The sequence below is a fragment of the Dryobates pubescens genome, chromosome 13 (assembly GCF_014839835.1).
Source record: "Dryobates pubescens isolate bDryPub1 chromosome 13, bDryPub1.pri, whole genome shotgun sequence".
NCBI classification, from domain to species: domain Eukaryota; kingdom Metazoa; phylum Chordata; class Aves; order Piciformes; family Picidae; genus Dryobates; species Dryobates pubescens.
Genome location: NC_071624.1, coordinates 31,968,540 through 31,979,364, shown reverse-complemented (window position 1 = coordinate 31,979,364; position 10,825 = coordinate 31,968,540). Strand labels below are relative to the sequence as shown.

General features: G+C 48.2%; 1 protein-coding gene across 1 annotated transcript in view; it reads right to left on the bottom strand.

Annotated features, from left to right (window-relative positions):
• Positions 1 to 424: 424 nt before the first annotated feature.
• Positions 425 to 10,825, bottom strand: part of LYRM9 (LYR motif containing 9) — a 33,541-nt gene continuing 23,140 nt past the window's right edge. Inside the window, exons 2-5 of the mRNA XM_054166540.1 lie at positions 8,939 to 8,987; positions 3,947 to 4,090; positions 3,162 to 3,254; positions 425 to 1,528 (exon numbers count right to left, since the gene is read on the bottom strand). Of these exons, the coding sequence (XP_054022515.1) occupies positions 1,511 to 1,528; positions 3,162 to 3,254; positions 3,947 to 4,072 (237 nt within the window). The 5' untranslated portion in view covers positions 4,073 to 4,090; positions 8,939 to 8,987 and the 3' untranslated portion in view covers positions 425 to 1,510. The remainder of the gene's footprint in view (positions 1,529 to 3,161; positions 3,255 to 3,946; positions 4,091 to 8,938; positions 8,988 to 10,825) is intronic.

Below are 10,825 nucleotides of genomic sequence, written 5' to 3'. Positions count from 1 at the left end.
CTCAGCAATCACCTGCACCCTGCTAAGCACTGCATTGCTCAGCCACCTTCCAAAAGCTAGCATGCACAGAAGCTGCTCCTACCACATCACTTCCATCCCTCAGTTACATCCAGCACACCACTCCCTCCCGACTGTCTTGAGCTGGGATTTTCTTTTCAGTTCTTTCGTGGCTGAATGAGAAAAGAAAGAAAATCTGGCACCTGAGAGATCTGCCATAGCACTTGGGTTCTGTTTTGGCAGGTGAGGAAGCTCAACAGTTTGGAAAGAGAGCAAACAAACCCAGCTCCCGCAGGCTGAGAGCTGGGACAGCATCACAGTGTGCACTGCCACCTGGAGACACAAAGGGCCAAGCACAGCTGAAAGCAAACACTGCAAGCGAGACTCTTCTACCCCTGCGTTCATTTTATTTACAGCAGTTCACATTGTTGTTGAGTTTTCCCCGACGAGAATCCATGAGGGTGGTGACAGAGTGGTGGTTTTAAACAGAACACAGGCTCAGGGCATTCATTCCACGGTGCAAAATGTTGTGAAGGCCTTCACTCACAGCTGTACATCACACCTCTCAGTGCTTCCACCATTTGGTGCACAAAGCCCACCTGAGCAGTGCCAGCTTACACAAGAGCAGGGTGACAGCCACCTCTCTAGGAAGAGGCAACCATTAGATCAGGTGCAGATCTAGGCTGGAATGCAGACCTGGCCATGGCACAGGCAGGCAGGTGGGAAATACTGTGATTCAAGACTCAGATGGGCTTCAAGCTCTTGTGGATCCATTCTCTGCTCTGCAGCCCCTGCTTCTGTGTCTGCTACTAGACTAGAGCCAGGTCTGTGCTCTGGTCACACCTCTGCTGCACACTGAAAACCTACCTGTGGTGCTGGCAGAGGATGAGCTGACATAGCAGGCTGCCCTAATTCAGATGTGACACAAACACATCCACTGCTGCTGAGGCAGAAGAGCCTTGCCATCCAATAACCCACGGGGTAAGTGTATCAGCCACAGCTATGCAGGGCTGGATCTAGGCCTGACAGCGTGATCAGCTGCACAAGCAAGCACAGAGAGATGTGCTCAGATCTTCCGTGAGCACTTCTCAGGTCTGGGTCTCCTAGCACACACCTCAGAGCTGCTCAGAGGGCAGCTCAGTCCTTTCAGATGAGGTGCTGCAATCCATCAGGTGTGACAGGCAGACAGGGCACAGTTCATTACTTGTTACTGACTTGTGCTCCATTACATTTCCATTCCCAGCAGCTCTGTGCTACTCAAAGCTCAGACAAGTTTGGTCTTTAACCTAAGTTTGTGACTGTACAAGCCAATACTTGGAACCTAGATTGTGACTTTTAATCTACAGACTCAAATAGCTTCCAAAATATCAATATAGCTTCATGACACTGCAATGAGATATGAATTTGTATTATCTAAGAGAAAACTCCAAGCAATAAGATAGCACTGGGCTCGATGGCTGCAAGTCCTCCAAAGATGGTCACCGATTTCAGTCTTGTCTTCATCATTCCCCTTCTACTTCTGTTTTTTATACTAAGAAGAACAGAAAGGAAAAGAAAAACACAATTATTTGGGGGAAGCACACAACTAAAAGCAGCAACTCATACTGACAAGGATTTACAACCCTCTTCATGATCTCCATAAAATGATCTGGTTCCCTTAAGTTAGATTGAAAGCTGATAGGCTCTCCCTCTGCAACAGACAATAATGCTTCTTGGCAGGCACGGTGAATCTGATCCTCCTCTCCCACAGTTCAGTTACCAGCTCTCCACTGAAGCAGGCTACACCACAATCTCTGCAGCAGAATCAGAATGAGGGTGGTTTTTTGTAATTATAGGGAGACTAGAATGAGGCTCAGGCAGAGTTATTTACTAGGCTGCAAGTGCTGGGATTTGGCTGCTGCTACAATTTTATAATCTATGACTAATCTGTGCCTGCTCCTCCAACAATTCTCATTTGGATTTCATGGACTGACAGAGAGAAGGACTTAACAGTCATTTAGTAAATTAAATCACAGATATTTACAGCAAACTGAACTTTTGACTTGTTTCATTACACTCTGAGAAATCCATGCTAACATATCATGTTCCCTAATCAGATTGCAATCCAAGGAAGTGCAGGTGGCTCTCAGCTGTTTCACAGGGAATAATCTTCATTCTTCTACCTAAGGCAGCAGTTTGAGTGGTGACTTTCAGGGCTGTGAGAGCAAAGAGGCACACCCACTGGGTGGTGACTGTGACACAAGGGAACCATTTGGCCACTGTGTGGTCTGCATCCTGATCTGAGCAGCCACAGGCAAGACCCGAGAGAGAAAAGTGAAACCATTCTGGGAGGTGATGTAAACTAAGAGAGGACAGCTTCCTTTTAGGAGAGCAGCTGATGCACACTGACAGACTGGGGCTTGCAGAATATTAGAATCCCAGAATGGCTCAGGTTGGAAGGGACCTCAGAGCTCATCTACCCCAACTTCCTGCCATGCCCAGGGACACCTCTCAACTAGACTCAGCTGCTCAAGGCCTCATCCAGCCTGGCCTTGAACACCCCCAGGCAGGAGGCAGCCACAGCCTCCCTGGGCAGCCTGGTCCAGAGTCTCACCACCCTCACACTGAAGAACTTCTTCCTCAGCTCTAGCCTAACCCTGCTCTGCCTCAGCTTCAAACCATTGCCCCTTGTCCTGTCTCTAGAGAGCCTCATGAAGAGGCTTTGTGTAGGATCCCTTCAGCTACTGGAAGGCAGCTCTAAGATTCCTCTGGAGTCCTTTCTTCTCCAGGCTGAACACCCCCAGCCCCCTCAGCCTGTGCTCATAGTTTCTTTTTCCACAACAGAGTCACACCAGACACCACTGCTGAATAGAACTCTTCATGGAAATGGATTTAGAGAGAGAACAAATTAAAGCATCACTGACTCTAAAAAACACACCTGAGTTTATCCTCAGCAAAGGAGAATTATTAGGCAAGAACTACCACCATCCTAAACCTCTGGTGGTTTGCTCTTTCCTTTCACCCAGGACAAGGCAGCAGTTTGCTTTTCCTAACCTGCTTTCTGACATTCTCTTCTTTGATCTGTAACTGTTGGACTCCAAGACCTCCAGATCTTCCAACCCCTAACACCCTGTGATCTGAACTGAGAGAGAGAGAGCAAAGCCTGGACAATCTGATGCACTTACTTTATTCATGACCCAGTCAGCATCTTCAATGGCTCTCCTGATAATCTGCTGGATTCGCTCAGGATCGTCTTCATCAGCGTGAACTCGGAAGCTCTGCAAGGTTCACAGCGTCACACTGAGCAGTCAGCCTCACCCTCAGACAGACCTCACCTACACCTCAGAGAAAACACCTGATGCAAACAAACTGTTGATCTGAAGAGGTGCAAACAGACACAGCAGCACCTCTTTCCCTAGGAAGTCCTATCAGATATCATTTCCTATTCACTGCTTATACATCACCAGCAACAAAAACCCACCCCAAAGAACTTCAATTCAGAACTGAAACTGCCTGCTGTTAAAACTAGAACAGGTTTGCTCAAAGGCATGGAATTACCTCCATATAAACAATTAAATGCCATTCACCTAGCTGAGGGGGTTGGAGGTGGGAGATATATAGACAGATATGGATATAGATATGGAGAGATATTAAAAATCCTTGACAAGGAACCAGCAAGGTTCACCACAAAGGATGTGTTCAGGTAAGTAAGAACTGATTGTTCACTCTTGACTGACTCAAGAACTGGAGGTGAAGGCCAAGGAAAGCAGGTTTCAGCCTCAAAGCAAACAAAAAGAGATGCTCCTTCACCTGCTCCAGCAGAACCCTTCAGATCCACTAAGGCTTCAAGCTTGCAGAAGAACAGTTGAAGTGCCAGGAGTTAGAGAAGGTTGGCCCAAGCTGTAGGAGGAGCTAAAACTCAGTGAAACCTCACAACACTAAACTCCACCAGCAGAAATGTGCTCCTTACCTGCCTGATGGCGTGCCTGTAATGCTGCCGGATGCTCTCCTCGGGAAGCTGCTTGCAGCAGCGGAGCAGGTAGCGATACAGCTGCAGGGAGGTCTGAACCAGCTCCGCGTGCCGCAGCGGAGCCATCTGCAAGCTTCTCAGCTGCTGCAAACAGGAACAAAAGCCCCACAAATCAAGAGGGATTTCATTTATTTAGCCTGCTGTGAGCTCAGGCTGAAGGAGCTGGGGGTGGTCAGCCCAGAGAAGACTGCAGGGGGACCTTAGAGCTGCCTTCCAATAGCTGAAGGGATCCTACAGGAAGGCTGCAGAGAGACCTGAGGGTCTCTAGAGATAGGACAAGGGGGAATGGTTTGAAGCTGAGGCAGAGCAGGGTTAGACTGGAGCTGAGGAAGAAGTTCTTCCATGTGAGGGTGGGGAGACTCTGGCCCAGGCTGCCCAGGAAGGCTGTGGCTGCCTCCTGCCTGGGGGTGTTCAAGGCCAGGCTGGATGAGGCCTCAGGCAGTGAGTCTAGTTGAGAGGTGTCCCTGCTCACGGTGGGGAGGTTGGAGCAGATGATCTCTGAGATCCCTTCCAACCTGAACCCTTCTGTGACTCTATGACTGATTGAAAAACTGAGAAGTGTTAATTAGTTTTACAATAATGCCACCAGGCTCAGCAAATGAAGGTTTAGCAGCATCACTTGAGGAAACTTTGGAGGAAAACACAACACAAATGAGCTTGCCGAGTTAATGGACAGATGAAGGTTAGTTATAGGTCAAGGTATTAAAATACCTTGTGTGCAGCTCATACAAGACCACTTTATGATGGGGATATTAAGCTGCATTGCAACAGTAAAGCTTTTTCTAGCTTGAAATAAAAGATCCTCAGCACAAGCTGCTGTACATACACAAAGCAGTGTCACAGCCCTGGGGGAGTTTCCTTCCTGCAAAGCCTTTACTCTTGGATTCATTCAGGCTTTCTATGTGGGAAGGAGAAGAGTCCATCCACATGGTGACAGTGTAGAATGAGGACACTCAAAATTGTTGCAAGTGGTGTTGGAATTTAACACTGCTTCCTAGCAAATCTCTCAGGAGCATCTTGGGAGCTGGCCTGTGAAGGCAGGGCTTCACCTCGAGATAGTCTGTATGAATCTGGGGGAAATGAGGCCAAATCATTGACAGGTCTGAAATGCCCTTTTTTTCCTCTCCTTTCTTTCTTTTTAGTAACAGCAACAGGAAAAGAACAAACCTAACAAGTTTCACCTCCCTACACTTGCATATTGTAACAATAGGTCCATCCAAGCTATAGGAAGTGCTAATTAAACACTAACTGCCTTGTCATTTAACAGATGGTTACCATCTGCAGAGAACTACATTAACATTTGGGGGGAAAAGCACTTTTACATCATTACTCTTAAGAATAAAGATAATAAATAACTGAATAATGCAGTAGGTGTATGGCATCATTTTAGCACCCTTTATGATACTTACTCACCATTTAGGTTATCCCCCCACCCCTTTTTCTTAAGTCATTTAAGTCCCTCAGCCAATTTTCTTTCAGACTAGGATGCCCCAGCCTGGGCTGTGTGCTTGAGTAGTCTAAGCTCCTCTTGCAGTGGGGAAGATCTCCTCACTCTGTACCTACAAGATGCCCATCAGAATGAGGAAGGAACTACTGCAATCTGCATTTGCAGTTAAACAAAATCCCCCCCAGCCCCCAGACTGTAATGAAGTAGATGTCAAGTAGCACATCCCTCTGGCACTCACAGGAGCTGTGCTGGTTTACAGCTGCACAGCACACTGAAGATGTGTTCATGATTTAGGCACAGAGAGAATGATGCTTCAATGCAAAGTGAAGAATTCTACAACAAACATGCAGAAGGTGTCTGTCTCTTGAGGGCTGTGGCCTCTGCAACACTGCTCTACTCCTGCCACAAGAGCACAGTGCAAAGCCAAACCTGAGCACCTCACCAGTTGTGCTCTTCTCTTCAAGGCTGGGTGAAATCATAGAATCAAAGAATGGTTTAAGCTGGAAGGGGCCTCAGAAATCACCCACTCCAACCTCCCTACCACAGACAGGGACACCTTTCAGTTAGACTGAGCTGCTCAAGGTCTCATGCAACCTGGCCTTGAACATATCCAGGCAAGAGGCATCCACAGCCTCCCTGGGCAGCCTGGTCCACAGTCTCACCACCCTTGTACCGAAGAACTTCTTCCTCAGCTCCAGTCTAACCCTGCTCTGCCTCAGCTGCAAACCACTGCCCTTGTCCTGTCTCTAGACACCCTCAGGGAAATTCCCTCTGCAGCCTTCCTGTAGGATCCCTTCAGCTATTGGAAGGCAGCTCCAAGGTCCTCCTGGAGCCTTCTCTTTTCCAGGCTGAACACCCCCAGCTCCCTCAGCCTGAACTCATAGCAGAGGTGCTCCAGCCCTTGGATCATCTTTGTGGCCTGCTCTGGACTCCCTCCAACAGCTCTGTGTCCTTTTGCTGGGGACACCAGCACTGGGTGCAGTATTTGAGGTGTGGTCTCAGCAGAGCAAAGGGGAAGATCATATAGAAAAATCTATGCTCTATTGACTTTTGGAATCTATCTTCTGTCAAAAGCAGCATCTTGTAAAAGCAGGGAGCTGTTCCTGTGGCAGAACCTCTTGCCTTGCAGTTATTAGTGTTGATATCTCTGCTGGAGCTGTGCCCATCCCCTTCAGTCAGGGATGCAGGCTCCCCCATGGCAGGCACTATATACACATCCACACAGCTAATGACAAAGCCTCTGCCACAAGGCAGACTAATGACAAGTCATAAGATGAGGCAGAATGAGGCAGATGAGCCAAACAGGTGGGATGGGAATGGGGAGGAGGTGACAGTAATATGAGCCTGGTTTTGTGTAGACTAATAGAGCACACAACACAGCTCACCACCTGCTTATCTGTGAGCACCAGGCCAGTTTTAAGGCCCTGCAGAAAGATGGTGAGTCATGGCTGAGGGGTGTCATGGCAGCCCCTAAGAAAGGCTCTGGTGGCACTTCAGACAGAGCTTTTCTAGCCTTCAGTAGAAAAAGATGACTGCCTGAAGGAAGTACTTGCCAGGGACACCATCTCCTGGGCTGCTGATAAGAAATTATCACAACTAATTGTAAGAGATGAAAATAGGCTTCATGGGCATCAACATCACTGGAAGTCTACCAGAGCTCATGGAGACCTGATGGCTGCTCTGGTAAAATGGCTGTATAATGAGACAGCATCTCATGAGCTGACCCACTAGTAAGCAGTGAGATACTGAATGAGTACAACACAACAGTGAATTGATGCCCCAAACAGGTAAGGTTAAACCCTGCGCTGGTTCGTTCCACCACATGGGAGAACTCACACGGTCACTGCTGGAACTGCCCCTCTCCCTTGGCACAAAAAGGACAATGGATATTGTAAGAATCTGAGCTGTTGGCTTTTGTTCTAAACCCAGCCCCCTGAAATCCCACAAATGTTACCATTTTTTATCAGCCAAGGGGAAAAAACCAACCCCACAGCACCCTCGACCTCACAAAGTCTGGCTGTAATCCTGACTAATAATGTAAATCTCCCTCTGATAATTTAAATACCATGCATAGCACAACAAACAAACTATCTAAACCAAGAACTGTTGAGTCAGAAATAAAATAATCCACTAATTGTGCCTTTCTGGAAAGGATGACTGTATAATGTCCTAATCAGAAGGCTGAAATCACATTTGCATTTAGATAAAGCCCTGCTGAAAAAGAGGCAAGTAGAAAAGGAGACACTGAGACTATTGTGGCATTCTCCTGCATGGCATAATCATTTACATTCCTGATAATGATATTCAGATAGCCAAGCAAAGGCTGACCAAAGCCAATTAATCTTGCACTCTGCATTAGCAAGCCTGTCAATTGACCCAGGGTAGAGCTGAACCCAGGATGATATTGATATGACACCATGGCACTGCCTCTCTGAAGGGCTTTCTGCTGTTGTTGTCACTGTGTTTCCAGCAAATCCCCACGGTTCCACACTTAGCATCTCAGTCCCTCTGGACTAGTTAAACAGCCAAAGCTGGGCTTCAGAGACTGGAAGTGCTAATTAAAGGACTCCAAGAGTTACCTGAGCTGCTGCTGTTTACAGGTTGGCTCCCCCATCCCTCTCCCCCTCCAGTACAGTGCAGGCTGCAGGTGTGTTCTCTTATTACTCCAAAGTATTACATCTTTAGGAGATGAACCTGGGCATTTATCATTCCAAATCCCAGTCACACCTCCTGGCCTTTCAAGCAGTGACTTTACACTAGCCTTGTAAAGCAGCACAGGAGCACTGCATCCACTTTCAACAATGAGGACCCAAGACAGGCCTGCATTTCACTCACTCAGTTTGGCCACTTGACTGCTGTGAAGTGAGCCTGGAACACTGCCTTGGCAGCTCTCTCTAGTCAGGTGAGACACTCGCCTCTGCAGGGCAAAGGTCTCGAGGTGTTTGAGACTAACACCTAAGGAGCACTCAGCAGGATGGAGCTGGGTCCCACACACTGCCTCAGCACTCTGTCCACTGAACCAGCTTCCAGGATCAACCTAGCTGTACAGTGAGGTTGTCTGCTGGGGAATGCACTGCCCTTGAGCATTGCCATCCCACACAAAGCCAAGCATAGGGAACAGAACTTAGAAGGAAAAGAAACTCTAAGTGGAGAGTTAGAAGCATCTGATACCATTTCTCACTCTGTGTGACTGAAGGTACCTATGGGATCTGAAGGCTGGGGCCAGTGCTGGCAGCTGGCTCAAGGCTCTGCTTGTTGATCACACTGATGTTCTAAACACATTCCCCAAAACCACCCCAAATCCAAGCCCCTCTCCCTGGGTGTCAGCAGGCTTTGTTTGAACTCGGCCATAAAAATCGCTGGGAAGGTGAGGGTGAACTTTGCAAATGAGGACTGAGCAAAACCAACCCTGTAAACAAAAAAAGACTTGGAAGAAAAACAAATGCAAAGCATCTATTAAGCAGCATTAGTGTAAATCATCTTACCTAAGGTGCCAAAATTATTTGTCCTCCTTCAAATGTCCAATGAGAGACTCTGCAAGGGAAAAAATAATCACTAGTGAGCTTACTACTAACAAAACCATAGCCCAGTTCTGTAACCTGGCTCCTTGTGACTTCACTGGGCCTGCTCTTATTGGTATGAATGGGTTCCAAAAGCGGTATTTGTGCCAAATGAGACAGCAGGAGCTTCTGCACAGGCAAGTGATCATCCAACTGCCACAAGAAGAATGAAACTGGAAGCCTTTTGAAACCTCTCTAACCACAAAGCATCTTGGTTCATCCTTCGACATCAGCCCAGGAAGACCCCCAAGTGGAGTGCTGCTAACCCAGAAGGATTCTCACTCTCTTGCCTTAGTGCCTGGCTACCTCAGCCCTTCCTCCCAGCTTCCACAGCTTCCCAGCTGGCCCACGCAGGGCAGGTCTCTGACTGCAGGCTGGAACTTCTGAAATACACTCACAATTTATTGCAGAGCGGCAGGACTCAGCAGCTTCAGCGCCCTAAGTGCCCTTGCTGGTTATTACACTGGCTTTTCTTTGCTCCCCAGGAGGTCAGAGCAGAGTGAGTGGAGCGGTGTTCAAGGCCAGCTCCATGGGGTCTGCTGCCCCAGGCAAACCAGCCGGTGCCTGTCCCTACCAAGTCACATCCACGCACAGAGCCACGGAGTGTTTTGCAGCCCTGGGCCGTGGCCTGCCCTGTAGATGTTCCCTTCTCCTGTATGGCTGAGCATGCACAATGCTGAAGTCACTTTCCAACAACCACGTCTCTGCAGCACGCTGAGCTTTTATGAGGAGCTGCCCTTTGATGTGATCACTTCTGACGAGCTGCGGCCTGGCATTGTTGTGGATTTTGTCCTAAATATGATCTGCAAAGCCCCATCGTGTGAATGCTGACAGCCAGGCTCGTTCTGCTCACTTCTGTGTCTCTTCTCCTCTGTGCTTTGCTTGATGCATGAGGCAGAGCAGCAGTGTCAGGAGGCAGTGCAAGCGCAGCCCCGTTTGGGGCAGGGCCCTGGGGCGCGAGTTCAGCTTCACACAGCATCAGAGGAGCCCAGGGGGGATCAGGCACTGCCTACACGGCAGATCTCAGAAGTCTGTTTGGTGACAGGGAACCCATTGGTGATTAGAAAAAGGATTATAAAAAGGCACAAAAGCTCTGGGGTTTGGTCATCAAAACACTGAATCCTTCCAGTGCTGCAGACCCATTAGATAAATTAACCCAAGGCAGAGGGCAAGTGTTTTACCTTACACTGCCTTGGGATCCCAGGGCAGAGCCATGCAATACATCAAGCAGCTCATAAAGCAAGGAGGCTGCTGCAACCCAACACCAGTGAGGAAACGTGCTGCCCACGCTCAGGCCAGCTTACCCTCTGCTGGATAATTAATAAGCAGGCTCTGACTAATTAGAGTTGTATTCTTTGGAGCATGCTCACTAAATGTCAAGTTCAGGCTGCAAGGGGAGGACAAGAATCTCCCTGGTTTAGGTGCAATTCAAGCACCTCTGCTTACCCTTTTCTCCTGACAGTGGCTTCTGGCTTAAAGTTCTGACAAGCACAATCTCAAAAGAACTTTCTCTTCCCAGCTGTAAACTGCTCAGTTCAGCTGCTGTCAACAGGAACTCTGTCCTCAGTGGCCAAATCTGCAAGTATTTACCTTTGAGATCACACCTGAACAGGGGTTGAGTTATTCCTTGGTCTCATCAGCTTTAAAACAAAGCCAGCTGTGCCTGCCTTCCCTCCTTGTAAATGCTGCCTGCTGGAATGATCCAGTTCAGCAGTCAGTGCCCTCCCTACCACTTCATGATAACATAACAATCTTCTGTCTGGACTTATATCAACTTCTAATACTTTTGGAATCTTCTGAGTGGGCACAACA